The sequence below is a fragment of the Harpia harpyja genome, chromosome 14, assembly GCF_026419915.1.
Source record: "Harpia harpyja isolate bHarHar1 chromosome 14, bHarHar1 primary haplotype, whole genome shotgun sequence".
NCBI classification, from domain to species: domain Eukaryota; kingdom Metazoa; phylum Chordata; class Aves; order Accipitriformes; family Accipitridae; genus Harpia; species Harpia harpyja.
The window spans coordinates 11,813,034-11,834,705 of record NC_068953.1 but is presented as its reverse complement, the minus strand read 5'-3'; the positions used below and the strand labels follow the sequence as shown (position 1 = coordinate 11,834,705).

The 21,672-nt window shown below is 46.9% G+C and overlaps 1 protein-coding gene across 1 annotated transcript; it reads left to right on the top strand.

The window, feature by feature from the left end:
• Positions 1 to 9,495: 9,495 nt before the first annotated feature.
• Positions 9,496 to 21,672, top strand: FBXW10B (F-box and WD repeat domain containing 10B). The gene is given in 13 exon segments (XM_052808103.1): positions 9,496 to 9,576; positions 9,579 to 9,692; positions 9,793 to 9,920; positions 10,899 to 11,021; positions 11,571 to 11,683; positions 12,136 to 12,339; positions 13,923 to 14,044; positions 14,589 to 14,737; positions 15,683 to 15,825; positions 16,561 to 16,719; positions 17,610 to 17,878; positions 18,800 to 18,985; positions 20,517 to 21,672. Coding segments are annotated over 13 exon segments (2,625 nt in total). The 5' UTR covers positions 9,496 to 9,548; the 3' UTR covers positions 21,404 to 21,672.

The window sequence follows — 21,672 nt, the reverse complement described above, 5'->3', positions numbered from 1 at the left end:
CAGCCTCCTGGCCTCAGCCCCAGTGGGTCCCAGCTACGGGGCTCCTGGCACTGCTGTGGGGCTGCCCATCCAGCCACCATGACCCTCTCCCCTGAAAACCCCTTTTGCTGAGTGCATTTGCAGTGTTGGTCGAGGCAGGAGCCCGCTCCAGCCCCCAGCAGCACGGGGCATGGGGGAAAAAAATACAAATATTGAAACAGAGCAGTCCCAGGGCTGCAGGATGTTCATTGCCAGTCACTTTTTGGTGATTTGAGAGAGATTTGGTGCGTACGTGTAAGGAATTGCACCACGGCCACAGGAAAGCAACCCTCAGAGCCTGGCTGGGACAAGCCTGGCTGGCAGTGCTGAGCATCCCTGGCCTGACACCTGTGAACTGCCCTACTATGTGGCCAAAAAAGGGTGCAAGTGCAGAGGTCCTGGCTGTTTCTATCAGCCCTGCCCAAATGCAAACCTGGCTCCCAGCCATTCATCCTGTGTCTGGATGCCAGGAGATGCTCTGCTCTGGGTGGGCGTTATAATTCAGGCTCCTCTCAGCAAATACCGTTTAATGCCCTCTGCTGAGGGTCTCCTTCCACTGCAGGGACTAGCATGAAATCAAACCTCCTCTCTTTTCCTCCAGCCCTCTCCTCCAGGAGAAATCGCATGCTTTGCTGAGAACTGGCTTGGGACCAGCTTGCTCAGCCAAGGGCTGTGAGCGCTCTTGACCAGAGGCGTGGTGGCTGAGGCAGTGCCAGATGTGCTCACGTGCAGCCAGATGTACTGGTGCTCAGAGCGAGACGCTCAAAAACATCAGAGGAGCCCTGAAGAGGCTGGAGGAGCCCAGGAAAGAGTTAACCCCACACCTGCAACAATCGCAACACCTTGGGTTGAGGTTCCTTCAAAACCCAAGCAGAACACCAAATTATTTCAGAAAAAAAAAAGTGGGTTTCCTATTTTCTGATCCATTTTCCATCAGAAAGGAGTTTGATCACCCAACAGGTACCTGACCAGCCGCACATGCCCCACTCCCAGGCTCCCTCAGTTTCTGTTTACAAGAATATTCCCTCCTGGGTCACTGCACTGGTAAGCAAGGCAACAACAAAACAAGCAATGACCTGACGGTGACATGCGAGGTTTTGCCAGGATGGTGACAACTTCTTCCATCACATACCACTGAAAGGGAGCACCGAGCAAAAGTGACTTAGCAACGTGGGGAGGGGAGAGCCGCTGCCTCCCCCAGCATGCCTGTGGGGGTTTGCAATGCTTCCAGCACCCTATGTCAGCTCTTTGAGAGCCGTGTTACAACACGCTGGGGCCAGGCGTGTGCTTGGCTGGGAGAAACCAGTGTTTGTGTCACTGACCGCCTGGGGATTGCGAGGGACGCAGGGGATGACCCTGGGGATGTAGGAAGGGCTCTGCCTATATAAAGCACAAGGAAGGGCAGAGGCAGCACGTTTCAGCTCCTCTCTGCTCACTGTTCAGTTGTGATTTTCTCCCTGGAGGAGGAAATTCTTGGGTTTTTTTCCCTGCTTGGCAGCATGGGCGAGAATGGATCCTGGATTGGCTGGGGTGCTCATTATCCTCTTCCTCCTCTCCATCCTGTGGTTCCTGGTCTGGAGAAGCAATAAGAAGAGAAGCCAGCTGCTGCCTGGACCGGCTCCATGGCCCATTCTGGGCAACCTATGGCAAAAGGACGTCCTGCCCCTCTACAGGACCTATGAGAAGGTAAGAGAGGAGCTGGCAGTGCCAGACCCACTCCCAGCCCTGGCAGGAGAGAAAGCATGAATGTCCCGTGTCAAAATAAAAGGGGAATCGTGCAGGTGGCTCTTTTCCTACCTTTCTTTTCTCTTTTTCCCCTCCCTCTTCTTTTGCTCTGCCAGAATTGCCTAAACCCCTGCTACTGGTAGCATAATCAATACTGTTATTGAAGTCTTTCTTCTCCTGTAATGGACCCATTGCAGTGACAGTAACCCCTCTCCAGGCTGCAGCACTGCTGCCATCCAGAGCTGCTTCCCAGAGAAGAGAAGACACTTCAGAGGTGCATGTAGGAAAGAGCAGCGTGGTTTAAGTGAAGGTAGACGTGCAGGCAGGCTATATTGGGTTTAAGTGGCAAGGTTTTGGTAGTGGGAGGGGTTACAGGGATGGCTTCTGTGAGAAGCTTCTAGAAGCTTCCTCTATGTCCAACAGAGCCAATACCAGCCGGCTCTAAGATGGATCCACCACCGGCCAAGGCCGAGCCCATCAGCAATAGTGGTAGCGCCTCTGGCAGAACATTTTTAAGAAGGAAAAAAAGTTGCTGGGACAGACAGAAATGGCAGCCAGAGAGAGCCAGTGAGAACATGTAAGAGAAACAACCCTGCAGACCCCCAGGTCAGTGAAGAAGGAGGGGGAGGAGATGCTCCAGGCGCCGGAGCAGAGATTCCCCTGCAGCCTGTGGGGAAGACCATGGTGAGGCAGGCTGTCCCCCTGCAGCCCATGGAGGTCCACGGTGGAGCAGATATCCACCTGCAGCCCATGGAGGACCCCGCGACGGAGCAGGTGGGTGCCCGAAGGAGACTGTGACCCTGTGGGAAGCCCACACTAGAGCAGGCTTCTGGCAGGACCTGCGGATCTGTGGAGAGAAGAGCCCACGGAGCAGGTTTTCTGGCAGGACTTGTGACCCTGTGGGGGACCCACACTGGAGCAGTGTGCTCCTGAAGGACTGCACGCCGTGGAAGGGACGCATGCTGGAGCAGTTCGTGAAGAACTGCAGCCCGTGGGAAGGACCCACGTTGGAGAAGTCCATGAAGGACTGTCTCCCGTGGGAGGGACCCCACGCCGGAGCAGGGGAAGAGTGTGATAAGTCCTGCCCCTGAAGAGGATGAAGCGGCAGAGACAACGTGTGACGAACTGACCGTAACCCCCATTCCCTGTCCCCCTATGCTGCTGCGGGGGGTAGGTAGAGAATCCAGCAGTGAAGCTGTGCCCAGGAAGAAGGGAGGGGTGGAGGGAAGGTGTTTTGAGATTTGGTTTTATTTCTCATTACCCTATTCTGGTTGATTGGCAATAAATTAAGTTAATTTTCCCCAAGTTGAGTCTGTTTTGCCCATGATGGTAATTGGTTGAGTGATCTCTCCCTGTCCTTATCTCGACCCATGAGCCCTTTGTTATATTTTCTCTCCCCTGTCCAGCTGAGGCAGGGGAGGGATAGAATGGCTTTGGTGGGCACCTGGCATCTAGCCAGGGTCAACCCACCACATGCTTCTAACACCCAAAGTGGCATTGGGATCAGAAACCCCCCAGAGAGAGGGCTGGGATGGGAGCAGGGCAAGGACGCCAGCTTCGAGGGAGGCATTTCCCCTCCCTGCCCGTGCACTCACCAGCACTGTGGCCACGAGACCTAATTTAAAATTAAATGAACAGCTGGGGTGTGGGACCCTCATTCCCCACAGCTTTCCTGTCCTTCCCCCAGCTCGGCAGCAGGTATGGCCCCATCTTCACTGTCTGGCTGGGGCTGAAGCCGGTGGTGGTGCTCTGTGGGTATGAGGTGGTGAAGGATGCTCTGCTGGGCCACTACGAGGAGTTTGGAGGGAGACCTGAAATACCCCTTCTGGTGCAGCTGTCGAAAGACTACGGTAGGTGTCTGGATTTCTTCCAGACACTATTGCTCTCTGGGTGAGCAGAAAGTGCCCGACTGCAGCTGGCCACGCTCGAGTTCAGTGAAGGACTCAACACCCAAGACCTCACACACCCATTTCCCACTCTGCAAGTCCCTCCAACTATTAAGCCTCTTGTCCAAGGACAGTATTAATTCCAGTTAGTCAGTTCCAGCTTTGTTCTGAGTTTCTGTAAAGATCCTCAGCCTTTCAAGGACACTGTGCACACACCAGGGTCATTCCCTGGCTTATTGCCCTATTGCTCCTCAGCTGGGCTCAGAGTAGGGTCCCTGTTCCTGGGGAGGAGTGGCAGGGTGGGCAGGTACTTTCTGCTTCCCTGCCCTTCACAGGTGGTGTGCGAGCCAGCCACAACAGCCAAGGTGACAAGCACCTAATGCTTCTGCTTCCCTGCTTTGCCCCCTCTCTGTACCCTCCAGCATTACAGAAAGTCTGCGGCTGCAAGTCACGCTCGCTCCCATCCCCGCATCCCATTGCACAGGGATGAAGACTTTGTGAACAACCTTTAGGCCATCAAACTGTTAGAAACTGATGTGCGGGGGGGAATGTGCTATAGGAGAGGGGTGCCGTGCTTGGGAAGCGAGAAGTATTTTGCCACCAAAGTCACTGCTTCCTTCTCAGGGTGCTCAGTATGCCTTCTGTGCTTGCGCTGCTTTAACCACCCCTGCATGAAGAGGAATTTACTTGCTAGCCCCCAGGTATGCTCCAGCCTTTATTCCAAAATATTGGGACTTTAAAGAAAAGGGTTTTTTCTTTAAATACCTGTGCAAGGGAAAAATGACCCAGACACATGCCCACCCTGCCCAGCCTCAGTGATGACTTGGGCTCCTCCTTCCACCAGCAGGCAGCTGAATGTGTCTCTAGGTCTTGGAAAACCAGTATGTTTCCCATTGCATCCAGTGCTTCCCAGTGCAAACCTCCCAGATATGGGACTTCAGCTCCATGTCTGTTCCTGGGGTGTCTTCATCTTTCCCAGGTTTTTGTGTGTCCCAGGACAGATTGAGCCAGGAAAACATTCAGTTTGTTTTAGCTGATTTGCCTCCACAGCTTTAATCTTCAAATGAATCTTACGCATCTCAGGAATTTATTGCTTGCTTCAAAACACTAATCCCCATGGTTCTGACCGTGGGGAGGGCTCTCCAGGCAGGCAGCCCTGCCTGCACCAGGGACAGGCAGAGCCACCTGAGGTCCAGCAAAATTATTCCAGCTGGAGAAGGAGCACAGGTTTCCAATAAAAGGGCTGAGTTGCAGCACAGAAGAGCTGTAGCTTAGGAAGACTATGTGGGAGAACAGAAATAAAAAAATAAGAATATTCAGCTTGCTATCTCAGCTGCTAGGCTGTGCTGTGCTCCATGTCAATGTTTACCTCTAGTAAATACCCTCAGGTGTTGGTTCAGCTCTGTGTACTTATGTGCAGCTGGTAAAGTAACTCTGGGGGTTATGTGAGAGGAGCTGGCGGTGTGGGACATGCTCCCAGCCCTCCTGTTCCCTCTGGCCAGGGTGTTAGGCTTGTTGCAGAGGGTATTGTCTCAGCAGTGGGGCTTGGGGTCTCTCTGAAGCCTGGGACTGGAGGGCAGGGAGGCAATTGGGGTTATATGGGGGATCTCGGGGCTGGTTTTGGTGGGTGTTGGCTTGCTGGGATGCTTGCACAACCCTGTAAGCATGGAGAGGGGGACAGCAGGGAGCCTGCCCTGGGGAGAGGTGCCTGTGCCCTCCTGCAGGTAGGTGAGATGGGGGATGTTGGAGACTTCTTTCACCCTGGGCCAGCAGTTTCTCGATGGTGGGTGCTGCCACCCCAAATGGACCATTTTGCAAGTAAAGATTATTTCCTAGACACCATTGTGAGAGGAGCATTTCTGTGCTTAGGTGGTGAAATGCATCTCTGGGAGGGGTTGTGATCTCTGCAGAGAGGAGCTCCAAGTTTGATTTAATTAAACAAGGAAGCACACAGAGGCAGCCTGTAGCTGGGTTTGGAACTGATGAATAGGGGTGGATTTGCTGTAGGTAGCTCTTTGTGGCAGGAAAACAACCCTGTGGAGAAGAATGGCTGAGGCTAGAGCCCTGCTTTTCGCTGCTCCTTCTGCCAAAGAGTTGTGTTAAAATCCTGCATGGGGGTGTGTGTGGGATGGCGGCTTGTGTGCCTGAGCCCATAGGGCTGCCAGCTTCGCACAGCATGTTTGTTTTGCATGCACCAAACTTGAAATCACCGCACCGGCAGCACTGAAATCTCTGCAGGGCAGAGTGTGTTGTGTTCCCATCCAGCGCTGTCTTTTCCACTCCTTCTACAAGGGAAAGACCCAAACCAGCACAGTGAGAGCCCCAAAACTGCCATGCACAGAGCAAGATCCAGGTATGTGGCCCTGCTGTGCTAATGCATTTGTGCCTGTCTGTGCAAGGGATGAGAGGGTATGGGTTTGTTGCTGCCTGCCCGTTCTGCTGTTCTGCAATGCTCTTTCTTCTTGTCAAAAGTTTGTGGGGTTTTTTGTTTGGTTTTTTTTTTTTTATGACCTAGTTAATCCTCCTACCTTCTCCCAAATGATGGATTAACCAGCCTTTACTCTTATTCTACATGCATTTTCGACTCATTAGATGACTAAATGAGTTCTGTTTTTTCAACCTGGGGAAGCTTGGGACTTGGGAAACTAAGTAAAAAAATGTGTGTTAGACTGAAGCAAGCTGATTGTGAAGCACCTTTGCACAATCTCTTCCCAAACACCCCCTGGATCCGCGCTGTCCGGCTTAACATTTATTGGTTTCTGTGTCTAAAAACCCAAATGCTGTGATGTCCAAAGACCAACTGCTCTCCCACTTTCCCGGGATTTTTTCCATCCGTTTGCTTTGCTTTCCAGGCTGACTTGTGCTCCGGGGGCTCCGCGGGACCTCTGCCCTGCCTGCGGGCTCCCCATCCTCGCTGCCCGGGCACCCCGAAACCCGCCGGGTGCCGTTTAGCGGCTCTTTGCGGGCGGGAGGGGCGGCTATTAGCAGCAATACGGTAGGGCGGGCGGAGGTTTACGGTAGCGGGTGTCTCCTAGCAGCCGCGACGCGGCGGGGATGGGCGGGCGGTATCGAACGGCGGGGCCGGGGCTCCGGCATGCCCGGCAGCATCCCCGGGGCCGGTGGCGGGGGATAAATGGTCTTGTCTGCGCCCGGGAGTGGGGATGCTGGGACACGGAACAGATCTTCAGGTGATGCTTCATGTACTGCTTATCAGGCAGAAAGCGGGGGACCCAAACCCTCACACCTAGGGCAGGCAGGCCGGCGGGGTCTGGGGGGCTGGTGCTGCGGTGGTTTTCCCTTTAGTGCCTTTTGAGGTTATCAGCATGGGAAAGGCAGGTATTGCCTTGCTGGGGCTGTGCCGGATTCCCCTGAGCTCCAAAAATCCTCTCGGTTTCTCCCAGCTGAGACTTGCAAGGTGGCCAAGTTGAACACAAAGTGACGGTAACTGTCTGTGTACCGGGCAGGAGGGTGTCACCCAGGACCAGGGTGTGTGGCTTTTAACAGAGGCCTTCCCTGCAGGGCTGGTGGCAGAGGGGACCAGCACACAGCCTTTGCTGGTGTTCTTCCTTTTCCAGGGAATGAGCTTTTGTTTGCAGAGTGGTAGGGCTGGGATCATCAGCTGTTCGGGAGGTATCTCCTGTGCTTTGGGGAGTGTGGAGGGCTGCAGTCACCCTCTGTTTGTCCTGGAGATCCAGATCTGCCCCTGAGCTTTCTCAGGTCATGCTCTGTGCCAGCCCACAGTCGGGGGAGATGCCCAGGCTGTGTCAGAGCCACCTCTTGGGTATGAGCCCTGTAGTCCAGGGGTGATGCTCAGATGGAGATAACATTACCCAGGTTCCTTTCGGTCACCTGCAGCAGGCTGGCCGTTCATGATGCTGCTGCTCTGGCTGTTCCCCTCTCTAGCGGGTATTTTATTGCATGTGGCAAAACTCCCCATGCGGGCAGTACAAAGGGTAACTGCTAAAAGAAACTGCCCAACCAACATAACTGTTAATTGTAGCTTTATTTGCCTTATGCTATTAACCTTCTCGTTCATACTGCAAATCTGGTATCGTTTGGGTCTCTGATCCTTCCAGCTGTAGGAAATGAGTGGACAAAGCCAGGGGAAAGCACAAGTCATGGAGGGAATGTGGTGTTCCTGGCAGCAGGAGATGGGGCCAGTGGGACTCAGAGCTAGGAGCTTTATCCTGACCCAGCACCAGCCTCCCAGGGCCAGCTCTGCCTCAGTGCCAGCCTGTATGCCTGCACCAGTGTGCAGTAACCCTGTAAACGAGGTGATCATTAAAGGGAAGAGGAATATAGCTTATAATGGAGCATAGTTGACAACAATGTAATGAAAAAAACTTCCTCATGAATTCTGGGCAACACATCTCTGGAGGCGTGGTTGTGAATTGAATGTTTTAAGTAATGAAAACCATACTAAAGAAAGCACTGAAGGGACTAATTCTGCATAGCTGGAAAGGACAGAATAAATAATATAGCATTATTTATTTATTAGATACTTAATATACTATTTTAACTTCTGTAATCCCCTAATTCAGCTCCAAGATGCCTACTCTCGAGGTTTGACTCTTTGCTTAATTCTTCCAGATGAAGATGTACATGGATCATTTGCTGAATCCCAAAGCAGCTTCAAGGAAGACAACTGTCCTCAGCCCAGTGCCCAGATTCAATTTCCACTATGGTCTGCTAGCACTTCTTCTGCAGCTCTTAAAAGTAAAACCTCATTTGCAAGAACTGGCCAGCTTAGTATGATGGGTACCACTACCTGAGTATTTAATACTGGGGGGGGAAAAATCAATGGTGTTTCATACCAGGACACTAACAACTGGCACTGCCAAGGAACAGTTCTGTTCTGGGTCATTTTGGAAAAAAAGCATGGCAGAGCATGGCAATAGCTAGCTGGAAATTTCAAAGTGCCATGCAAGAGGAGGTGATGCCATTCAACAGATGCCTATCTTCGCTCTGAGTCACTTCCCAAATTTGCCGAGGTGTTGACAGTATGCTCTTAGTGAAGAGATGAAAGACAGTGTCTTCCCTTCTGCTGATTGAGATGTCGTTCTGCCAGGTGTAAGGTCTTCCACCAGCACAACCTGAATTCCAAAACGTAACGCTGTGGCTGGTGTTGTGCCTAAAAGGAAGGAAAACCTTACACTGGGGGAGGCCCTGAAGGTTGGCAAAGATGCTAGAGGTGTATGTGGACACCAGCAAAACCAACTAATGCGAGAAGGGCATCAGCTGTGTTTACCCATTTGTTATCTCAGGGACGACAAAGAAATTTGTCCCCCTTTCTTTTCCTTCCACAATGTCATAACCCAAGTCATATTTTTACTGAAGAAAATCTAATGGCTAAAGGAAGAGAACGTTTTTCACTCTTTTCAGGAAAGAAGTGCTATGTCCTTGGCATGAGGTTGTTTTTGTATTCCCCTTTAGAGTCTGGGACAGTCACCCTCCCGTGCTGGTGACTGCTATAGATAGAGGTGGAGGAGGTAAAGCACCTTGTGTTTGTAAAGAGAAAACTGTCACACTGCGTCCCCACCAAGCTCACTGTCACCAAGGTCTCCCGTGGCCCCTCTGATCACCTGATTTTTTCCAGCCGTGAAGAGTCCTCGCTACCCTTCAGGGCAGTGGTGAGTGGGAAGAGCTGTCATTCTCTGCCCTCAAACCCCACTGGTGTGAACTGTACTGCAAGACCCTGCGTGTTTTCAGCATTTTCCTTTGAATGGTACAGCGCCAAGGGGATTAGCAGAAGAATCAGATTAAGATCTCTTGCAGTACATTACTAACAACGGTACTATTAATGGCCACCAAAGCTCAAGCACTCACAAGACTGTAAATTCCCCTGTCTTCTAGGTGGTCAACCACCAGCAATGTGCTTCTGGCCCCAAAACACTGAGTGCCTCATCCAGGAGGGTCCTGATGCAGAGGACAACTCACCTATTATGTCCTTAGCTGATCAAGATGTCACTGTGGCTCCTGCATCTCTCCAGTCACCCTCTAATGCCAACCAGTCCAAGGACTTCATTCGCTGCCTGCCACCTCACCTGTCCATCTACATCCTGGGTAAAGCTGCTCTGATTTTCCAAGGGTGGTTTCCCCTAAGGGTAATGAAAGGTCTCTAGTGTGGAGAGGGGTAAGCCAATCTGTCCCTTTAATTTCTCAGGGCTTTTGGATCAAAAATCCCTCAGTGCATGTGCTGCTGTGAGTAGATGCTGGGATTTTCTGGCCAAAGAAGTCAAGAAGGAACGTGTGTGTCAAAGCATAGTACAGGAGAAGATCCTGTATTTGCAGGTATGATGCCTGGGCTTCTGCTATCATTATGCACTTTAAAAAGAGGGTATCTTTCTGCTACTGCCCAAGCCATTAGTGGAGATGCTTTTACTACAGGCTACCTCCCAACTTCGCCCTGTTCCTTCTTCCTCCACCTGCAGAGCTAAGCCAAGTTAGATGTTCATACTGTCAAAAGTAAGCACAACAGAATAGCTTTTACTGACCTCTAAAGGGTCTGTATCTCTAAAAACGGATCAAAACATTCTTGTAATCAGGAAAGCAGAGTTTGGTCACAAATGCAAATACTGGACTCCCAGGAGCTAGTGGAAATTGGGCAGAGCTACAATGGCTCCCTGAGGCAGCTCAAAAAAGAGCTTTATTTGTTCCACATAGGAAGATGGAAATGCTAGGTTTCTTCGTGAGAAGCCAGAGCTGGTGGTTGGGACACAGTAAAGCAGAACTTCTACGAAAGGATTGTCCTGGTTAGTACAGACCTGCCATACACCATGCTAAGTGTAAAGGTAAATCCGCAAAGAGATAGTTAGGAGTCTTTGCTTTGATTTGTGAAGAGAGCATAGAAATCTGAGCTCTGTGCTAGCATTCAAAGAAGGCTTAATGGAAGGTTTCACACATGAAAAATGAATCTTAAATATTGAAGATGTTTTGAGAGCCTCTCACCTCACTGGGTTTGGATTCTGAATCAACTGAGTGCTCACCAAAGATGAGATGCGCTTTGAAATTTTGCAGCTTATTAAAAGCTTAAGACTGGAGTTTGGAAAAAAATAAAAAGCAATTATTTCTCACAAGAAGTTAAATCTTATACCGACAAAGTGGTAAATGCAAGCCAGGTCTCTTAAACAATAACAAGCCAGTGTGTGCAGCTCAGCTTTGCATGTAACTTCAGCATCCCATGGGATTCTAAAGCATCAGCACATGAGCAGCATCCTTTGTGTGCCTGGGCTCTGCAGTGACTGTGTTGCCTCTGCTGGTTTATTCCAGGGGTTGTGCCCTAGAGGAGCAGTTTCAAACTATGCTAAAACAGTTGATGTGACAGTTCCGCAGTTAAATGAAGAGGGTGATGTCATCGAAATGGAAGGCCACAACTGGGGAAGTAAAACAAAGGTATATCGGAAGTTGCTTGCCTTCCATGGATCCTGCATTTCAGTATTTGGGGAGGAAGGAGGACATAGTCTTGGAAGACAGGATAGTGAATTCCGAGTTGCTTTGCTCTTCTCCCACTCCTGCTTCTGCCTTGCACCATCGTGAGCAGTTCATAAGAACCAGTGCTTGCTCAGCACCTTCTTGCATGGGAGGGAGCCTGCACCCCTGAACTCCTGCCTTGTCCTAATGTGTCCCCCAGTCACATGCATAGCCTTGAGGCCAGGGGTGCTGGCAGGGCTGTGCAGCATCACAAAGACACGGCCTTTTTCCCAAAGAATAAAGGGTGCAGCTGTCAGGTCTTCCATTTTTGCTGGGGAACACAGCATAGAAACAACCCCTGTTTCTGCACTAACCAGGAAGTTCTTGCACTCTGGGTGTTCCTTACCAACACTTTCTGTCTCTGTTGGTCTCATTGCTATAGTGGGGACCAAGCTGATATGTTTAATACTATGGATTAATGCTGCATTCCTCCCTCCCTGAGTTACTTGTCCCTATTTTTCTTTCTATCAGGAGGAGGAAGACAATCTGCAGGCAGCCTATCATGATCTGAAAACTGACACAATCCAGCTGGAAGAGAGAAATGTCTTCTGTGGCTCCTACAATATTCGTATCCTCATGGACCAGTGAGTAGACTGCCCGGCTGCAGGGCCAACAGCGGCTTCTGAAAACCTGTCCGTTCCCTGCGATCCTTCTGTGAGAATGTATGGCTGGAGAAGGGTCTCTCAGCATCAGTGTTAAGAAATCCTCAGTGTCAAATCCATTTTTTTATAAAGATACCAAGATAAGCTATTTTTAAAGACATACGGGTTAGTGATCCACAGTGTACCACAAGGGGTATGGGGCCGGGAAGAGCCCTTTCCCCTCATTAAGCTTACCTTCCAGATACAAACTTGGGTATGCAGAACTAGGGACCTTGGTTGTGTTGCCCTGCAAAGGATTCACTTGCTTAAGAGTATTGCCCATCAGGTTGCTCAGTGAGGACCATTAAACATTGGAGCAATGTCTGTCACAGTCTTAGACCTCTTGTACCTTGCTAGCTGGCTAAAGCTCATCTCAGTCACTGTTTCTTATCCAGATCAGACCGAAGCAGAATAATCCATTACAGTGGTGGGAACTTGGTAGCCATTGGCTCTGCAGACCGAAAAGTGAGGCTTCTTGGTATGTCAGAAATGAAAGAAGTGCCACCTCTGCTCTCTGGCCATGCTGGGAGCATTAAAGCACTCTTCCTCAATGAGAAGAAAGGGTTCGTTCTCAGCGCAAGCTTCGATCTCAGCATCAGGTGAGCAGTGCTGGGACTGTGCCATGGGATACCAGCCCCAGCAAATCTAGGAAAAATGAAACTTTAATCCTTCCACTCCAATCTTTAGGAATCCTCCTTCCACCGCTTTCATTAGAGTAATGAAGAAAGGACAGTAGATAAGGGAACACATCCCCCACTCACATAGGACAGCTTCTGTTTCCCAGTTTCACCCAGTACTGTGTGATAAAATAGGAAGATACAGTGATGCACAGGTTTTCATAAAGTACCTTAAAACACCAGATATGTTTCAAATAAGCACTTGCAGTGAGATTCTGGCCTTGCTAATGTTAGCATCAAATTCAGGGAGGCTGGGTTTCTCTGTGACATTTTAGAAGGCCTGTTGTGCTAAGAAGGCTCAGCACCCTGGTACCTGCTGTACAGCTGCTCCTTTCCAGGTACCGCACCCTGAAACAAGGGGTGGAGATGATCAGCTCTCACATTTATCACTAAATCCCAAGAGTATCATGATGAGGGGTTGTCATGGTTTAACCCCAGCCAGTAACTAAGGACCACGCAGCCACTCACTCACTCCCTCCCCACCCAGTGGGATGAGGGAGAGAAGCGGGGGAAAGAAAAAAAGGTAAAACTCATAGGTTGAGATAAGAACAGTTTAGTAGAACTGAAAGGAAGAAACTAATAATGATAATAATAATAAAATTACAATAATAATAAAAGGATTGGAATATACAAAAGAAGTGATGTACAACACAACTGCTCAGCACTCGCCGACCAATGCCCAGTTAGTTCCCGAGCCACCCCCCCAGCCCTACTCCCCCCAGCTTATAAACTGGGCACGACATCTCATGGTATGGAATATCCCTTTGGCCAGTTTGGGTCAGTTGCCCTGGCTGTGTCCCCTCGCAACTTCTTGTGCCCCTCCAGCCTTTTGCTGGCTGGGCATGAGAAGCTGAAAAATCCTTGACTTAGTCTAAACACTACTTAGCAACAACTGAAAACATCAGTGTGTTATCAACATTCTTCTCATACTGAACCCAAAACATAACACTATACCAGCTGCTAGGAAGACAATTAACTCTATCCCAGCCAAAAGCAGGACAGGGGTGAAAAGTTGAGCAGCAGGTTGTCTGGCTCTGGCATGGCCATTGCACAACTTCATCAAAGGCAGCATTTAACAAAAGGGGAAAGAGTTTACATGGATTCAGGCTGTCTTCCCTGCTCCAAAAGGGCTGGTTTTTTAAGTGCAGGCTCGAGTTCTCTAGATAAAGTCAAAAGAAATCCTCTTGGCACCAGCCAGTAAAGAAACAACCTTATCTTGTAAAGCTCTACATTTTAAGGTCAACTGAAGGTAACCATGCCAAAGGTAAAATCTAGCCACATGTTTCCAGGCAGTTTGGAGGCAGAACAAAGTATATGGGTAAAAATTTAATACTAAGCCTGACTTCATCATTCCAAATCCTCTGACACCTTAGTGGAATGACTCCTCATTTTAACCCAGTGTGTATGGGAGAAGAGCTGGGCCCATTAAGTAGGAAATAACAAATAAGATGAATAAGCCATCAATTAAGTTAATCACTATTCCCTTTTTGGTTGGTCCTTTGTAGATGCTGGAATATATACAGTGGTGCTTGTACGAAAATCTTTAATGGTCACTGTGGGACAATCACCTGCTTGGATTTACATGAAGAGCAGCTTGTGTCAGGAGCCAGAGATGGGATGGTGAAAGGTGAGAGCCAAGACCAGCAGCTTCCCAGCCAAAGGCAAACAGTAGTGAGCAATGGGCAGAGTATGTGGGAGTTGTGATGAGTGTGACACAGGCAGTGTGTGAGCAGCAAAGTAAGTCTATAAATTGGAAGGTGAATTTTAGTGTCTCATACTTTTGCTTCCAGAACAGCCTAAGGTGACACATGCACACGCAAGGGCTCTGATTGTGTCATTGAATAAATTCTCATTATTTCTGCTTTTATTTAGTTTTAATGGCTTTGTGGCTACAGGGCTAGACCAAGTCTTGGGAGAGTGGTATCAACTTCCAGCTTTGCCAGAGATTTCCTTGTTAGCTTATAGAATAAGGATGAAAAGGATGTGACATTTTCTGGACCTCACATTTAAAAATTTTGCCATGCAATTACACTCTTTAAGCCAACACCTGCTCCATGTAGAGCTGCAGGTACAAGGCACAACTATAATTCCAATAGTCTCTTTTAATTAAATCAGAAAAATTTGCTGTTGGGGCATACATATTTAATATTTCTCCCCTTTGCCCCTAACAGTGTGGAACCTGGAGAGTGGGAAATGTCTCAAGACTCTGAAACACAACAGTGCTGTTTGCGTAGTTAAAATGGATGGCACCCATGTTGTCAGTGGGTGTGACCGAGGGCTGGTGAAAGTCTGGTGTGCTGATATGGGCACTCTGATCAAAGTAAGTTTCTTAGGTGGATAATTTTGTGCTAAATTGTCAAAAAATCTCCTGTGCTAGTTTTAGAGCTTTTTGCTTATGCCAAAGACTTTGTTTAAAAAAAAAAAATCCAAAAAACAAAACCAAAAGCCATTTAAACTGATAAACTGCAGATTTATTGGTGAGCAAATGGTATAAAAACTGACTTGCAAACAACTGTCAATTTTAACCCAGGGTTTGTCTTGCTTTGCTTAACCCCCATCATTACTTGTTCTCTGTAGATACATTCATCTCTTCTCCTGTAGAAACATTCAGAACCTGGGAAGAGGGTGGGAGGGCTTGACTAACAGCTCTCTGGGTCAGATGTATCATGGGTTAGCCCAAAACATGAACCTTGCTCTCAGAACCAGTTTATAAAGCTGGAGCAGCTGGATAGCTGCTCTGCAACGTAAAGATTGAGGCCAGAGCCTGGTAATTACCTTAGCAGGTGTCCAGAATTAGTATTAGTCCAGATCTCTGAGAGGAGTGAAGCTCTTTCTACCTGTGAGGAAGAGAGTTGCAAATTGAGATGCATCTCTGATGCAAGCTATCCCTGTTCCAGCTGAGCTAAGTTTGCAATTGCCCCTTCCACTATAGTCAGGGCAGTCCACTCTCTTCTCTCCTGGGCGAACATTCACTAGATCACAAACATCTTCGTGCAGTAACATCTATTTGGTGCATGTAATAAGGATGGAAAATGGATGTTAATTCCATGCTAGTAGCTCATCATCAGCAACATGCCCAGAATATTTCTCATCAGCAACTATAAAACTAACACAGTAATCCACAGGGTGTATTCGTATATTATAATAACACCTGATAAAACTACAATATAGTACGTAAGGCTGGTATTGTGAATGCCATAAGATATCTTGATGTATTTCCATCCAGCTTACTGACAGTGTTGCACCTATTTCTTTTACTTTGCAGACATTAGAGGGGCACCAAGGCCCAGTTAAGTGCTTGTCCTTTGATCAGTGGCACCTAGTCACAGGAAGCACCGATGGATATGTCCTGGGATGGAGCATGTTGGGAAACCTTAAGAGATGCCTAATAGCTTTCCGCCACCCTAAGTAGGAATCAAATGTGTTTCAAGTTGTATTCAACAGTCCACTAAATCTGTAAAGAAAATGTCTCCCTTATAGGAACAGAAGATGCCTTAATTATCAGTCCTAGTATTTGAAATATCCTCACTTTCAACAATCTTCATCTTAAAAACAGCGTCAGGCACTACGTGGTTGCAACCAGTGTTTGTCAGTTAAGACCTAGAACAACCTAAAATGCAAGTACGCAAGCACTTGTTCACAAACAGGGATAACTTAAGACTGATAGCGCATAGTCCAATATTTCAAGGATCCCAACCTGTATGCAACAGGGTATCACACTACCTGGTCAAGAATAGACACTGTCTATGTTGGAGGTGGCTGAGTTACATGCTGAACCCTACCAACTGTATGTTATGCCATTTTCTAATACTTTAATTGTATATTAGAACTGTGAAAACTGTAACATCATATTTTTTTCATTTACTTTCCTAGACATGAAAATGAAATTTAAAATGCAGCAGATGACCATAACCGTACTGATTGCTGTGAGGATGCACTGGGTGGGTTGGTTGGTTAGTTTGGATACGGAGTGATTATAAAGGATTTCACTATTAGACATTTTAAATATCTTGATCACCTCCTCTGTTTAGCCTGTTGGTGGAGGCAGACCTTTGCATCTCCTCCAAGACAAAAGAGGTAATTGATCATGTCTCCATGTGAAAGCATGGTGAATGTACCAACACTTACGTGCTGTGTTTTCAGGGAAGTTCTGTCTCTGGAGTTCCTCTATCTCAGGGTCATCAGCGGCTGTGCTGATGGAAAGATTCGCATATTTAACTACTTGACTGGAAGCTGCCTGAAAGTGTTGATGGCCAGCAGCAGAGGGGACCCCATATCTTCTTTCTATGTTGCAGGAAACAGGTTGGTGACAACAGCTGCCATCAGTATCTGAAACAAATTAGGTAGATTACATTGTAATTTAAGTAATTGTGTATTTTTCCTTTTACCATCCTTCTCACAGATAGTTTTAAAGGGCTCTACTGCCTATTGACTGCTTTAATAATCTGGTTTTGTTAACAATGGCTGAAAAGAGATTTTCCTAGTCCATTCAGCAATGTACAATTTCCTGTTTCTATACAACTTAAGGTACAGATCCAACTGTAAAGCTGAATTCAGAACCCAAATTTCTTAAGAGGTTGGAGAATCAAGCCAAGGCCTAACAAAACCTTTGCCTGTTCCCTGATCTACTCTCTCTTTATAAATGCCAATAATGGAAAATCTTTCCAGGTTCATTCACTTCTGTACCTCTAAACTAAAGCTAGTTCCCAGCTTCTGTGTAAGCAATAGCTAAAACACTGGTGTGTTACCAATGCTGTTTTGGTCACAACTCTAAAACAAAGCAATATATGGGCTGCTATGAAGAAAAGTAACTCCATCCCAACCAGACCTGGTACACCCCTCCAATTTAGGTTTAAATGTCCCTAATAATATGGTATCTCCAGTTTCTTTTGGCATTGCACTGATCTAGCTCAGTCCACTGTTGGCAATTTTCATCCTAATTAATTTTGAAACTAATTTTGCCATAGAGCTGAATGAAAAGAGCCCCACAGAGCTCATACAGAGTATGAGTTAAAATGTACAGAGTCTGACTGATGGGACTAACTGCTACAGCTTCCTTAAACAAGTGATGGTTATCTCAGATCTGTTGAAGCTCCAGTTTTGTACTGCACAGAAGCAAATAGGCCCCTTAGGTAGTAACTGCTGTGTTATTGATATTTGTGCTTTTATCAGCTTTACCTTCCCTTCTCCAGGATGGTGATTAATTTGCCAACTAGTCTGTTGATGTTCCAGTTCGAGGATGTCAGGTGGGACTATACCTTAGATGCTGACAGAGAGAAGGTGGGGAAGAAAAAACAGCACAAGGGGACTTCAAGCAGGACACGGCTTCACCTCCAGCGACCAAAACGCCACGACCTCAGCCAGCTGCATGGGCTTGCTCTCGAGACACAAGATGCTGACCAGCTCATGCTGTCTTGCTGGATCTGCTGCCAGTCACCGAAAAGCTGTGGAGCGTCTCAAAGTATTACGTACAGTCTCGGCAATACGCTGGCATTTTCTAAAATGACTTAGAAATAATTTCAAGTACCCACTGCCTTCATCCTAATCAATATACAGACTCCCTGCTTTTTTTAAAGGGCAGTCTGGTAAATGCTGTTGCATTTCAATGGTTCTGCCGTTTTTAGGCTTTTGTAAAACCTTTGTACCTTTTCAGAAAGGTTTGGTATAAATTCAACACGTTTGTCAAGACAGGCACTGTCATTTTCCAACTGAGTAATAGAGAAATCAGTAGTATTATTCATTCTTACAGCTGGCGTGCATGGAAACATGCTGCTGATTCAGTGCTTGAATTATTTATTTTAAAATACTCTAGAAAGTCATAGGACACCTGCATTCAGGATCTGCCATCACTGGGAAATGCAACTGCACATAAACAGGCACGATTAAATTGTAACACGGTGATGTTATTTTTTTTAAATCAGAGTTATTTAATACACTATGTATCACAACTCTTCCAGCTCTACAATCAAACTGTATATTGCAGATAAACTGATGGGCTAAGAAAGCTTTCAAGCTTTTAAGGCTATCAGATGCTAAACTCCTTGATGCAGCTCTACTTGGTGAAAGACATACAGTTTGTAGAAATGGGAAACAAACAGGGAGTGCACTATATTTTCATTTTAGTGGCAAAAAAAGTATGGGTTGCGTATACATAATGTTTTTTAAAGAATCAACATTTGCTTTCGTCTTTGAATTCTGTGAGGTTTTCTGCTAATCAAATTTTTTTTATTATTTCTAATACCTAGACCTTTAGAAACTGCGATAAGAGGCAAAACAGTAACCAAAGACTTGTAATCCCATCAGTTATGAAGATTTTATTTAATTAAAAAAAAAAGTTTAACAACAGCAAAGTTTAGAGATGACTTATTCTTCTGTTTTCTAGCTCTCTGCTATGAACTGATGAAAGCAGCTTGCCAGCAGCAGCAGCATTTTCTCAAGATCGAAAAGGCTCTTCGCATCCAGGCAGAGCAGCAGAAAAATCTTTTCATTCCCAGCACCACACAGCCCTGTGCCTTTGCCTCAGGAAAGTCAGCAAAAGCACATTCTGCAAGAATCCTGGCACGTACTGGTAAGGACTCTTCACAGCTAGGTAGGACAGTAATTCTTCAAACAAGTGCACCTAAGATAAATGAATGGATTAAACAAAAGGTAAGGATCTCTAGAAGCCAGGCCCATTCTGGATGAAAGGTTTGCAGTGGTAAAATAGATCACTTGCAGAGCCTGTGATGGCTACAGAAGCTGCTTTAGATCAATCAAATAAACAGGACAAGTGCTCAGCTCTAGCTATAAGGCTTAATTCTCTGGTATCTAGGTTTCTTTATTGTACCCTTATTCTATTTTTGATTTCTTTATCAGGTGTAGGAGAATTCTGCACAAAATTTATTCAAGTACTTGGTATTTAATCAATAGCAGTAGCTCAGAAAAGAGTTTTTAAAAAATTATATGTGAATTGTCTCAGCCAGCAAAGACGTGGCAACCTGAAACTTGAAAATGAGATAGTACTGAGATCACAAACATGCTCTGTGGCCATTTGGCATTTATCTCCTTAAGTTAGTTTTTGTCAGGTTTTATATTCAGAATCTGTTGGGATCTTGAAGTTTAAGACATACTCTGACATCTTACTTCAGAAGAGCTGTACTGATTGAAAGTGTTTAACCTCAAACTCCTACTGTTTGTAACTAAGATGCAGGGTCATATGTTATGTGCAGATTAAACAGTTCTAAATTCTGTGAATGAGGAACAAGCAGTAATTTTCATTAGTTTGTTTTGCTGTATTCTGCCTTTCTGCACTGTAACTTAATGTTCTCTGAAATACGTCTCTAGAGGGCAGAAGTTTCAGTTAACCAGTCTGGAAAAACAGAATCGTACTGCAAAGCAATGATACGCGAATGGCATGACATTACAAAGTGACAAATTAATCGCTATGGCAAGGCCATGGGACTGAGCGTCTTACACGGTCTATATCATAATCCCCATCTAGTTCTTAGTCAAGGTCATAATCACACAGTCCATCTTGATGTCTGTCATACAGCACAGGTCACTCCCTACACTCCCTGAGGCAGCAAAGCTAGGCTATGAAGCATGTCTTGTGATTTCCAATTCAAATGCAGCTCTGAGCAGTAATGGCTTGAAGTGGTTCTCAGGTGTTGGCTACTTCAAAGATTTCTACCAGGAACTGACTTGTCTTGAAGCCTTTTCCCAACGCATGAACTGTAGGACAAGAAAGGGGTGCATGGGAAGAGGTGGTGGGGAACCTCCTTCCTTTTAGAAACCAAGCCATCCACACACAAATACAATGTATATTACAGAATCTGACTTTAGTCTGACCTGTACAGGCTATGGCAAGAACACTTCTCAGGCAACCAAGACAGAGTTTCCTCTAATGTTGGCAGCATCACTAGTGAGGCCAAGGATGAGCAAACTGAAATGGGCACCATTGGCTTGTAGCTTCCCACACTGCCTGTTCTGTAGATAAACTCGGACTGTCCATATGCCTGTCAATCCAGCACCCATCCTTGGTCTTACTCAGAGTACTATCCTGCCAACAATGATCACAAAAACTATCCTCGACTTCAGCTGTATTTTATTTTCGGAAACAGATGGCAAATCTGAACATGGCCCTTCTCTCTATGCATCTGCACATCGTGACAGGGCAGAAGTGTCACATCATGACACTTTGCAGCATGAAAAGAGAAGAGGTCCAAGTTGTCCAATGTCCCCTGACAAGCTCCTCTTAACCGTCAGCACGCTGCAGAACGCCTGCAAGGCAGCCCCTGTCAGCTCCACTATTAAGCACACTGCAAAAGTCAGGGAAGCATGGGAACCTCCATGGGAACATTGGCAACACCACCCTGAAAAGGTACAAATATACAAAACCCCTCTGCAACACAAAAAGGATCAGACAGTCCAGCTCCAACGTGTGAGACTGCACAGCGATTCTCTGACTATGAAAAGAATTTCTATACCTTTTGAAACCAAAATGCTGCAGCTCAAGCTGAAAAACTCTTTGCATGGACCCACTGTGAATTCCTCCATCCCTGCTCCCTCCGTTGTACGTCCCAAGACTTGTGGTTTGCTGCGAGAAGAGAAAGCTCACAGTCGTCACGGTAAAGTCATTCCTCTCCCTGAAGATGGGGTTCAGCTTATCGACTCCTTTACAGCTTCTTCTGAACTGATCAAATCAACATGTGTGATTGCACAAATGAAAAATGAAGTGATTTCCAGGAGAAAAAAGCCCTTTGGTCCATATGCTGCAGATCCTTCCCAGAGCGACAATGGGTTCAGGCTTCTGACAGGAAAACAGAAGGAGGCGTATGAGGCAGCTACCATAGCTCAGTATCAGGCACACCAGACAAAGCTCATGGAAGATCAGCAAAGAGCATGCAAGAAGGCCTGGTTAAGGAAAATTAAAGGCTTACCTATAGACTCTTTTACTGAGGAGGGGAAAATAGCTGCTCCTGAACTTGGGCTTAACACATTTATCTGAGGTAACCCCTTAGCCCAACAACCAGTATCTGAGGATTCCAGTGTCCAGCTGAGTCTGCCATGTCAAGATTCCCGTGGTTTCTAAGTATAAAAGACATCTCCACTCTAAGTTTTTCTAAGAGATATTATTGGTGTATTCAGCTGTTTCTCAAGGCAGTGAATGGACTGAGTCCTCTCCTGGATTTATCTTGCTGGACCTGCTGTTACTACAGACACAGCACTGTTTGATGCTAATATAGTTCAACATATGGCTCAACTGTGTGTGATTAA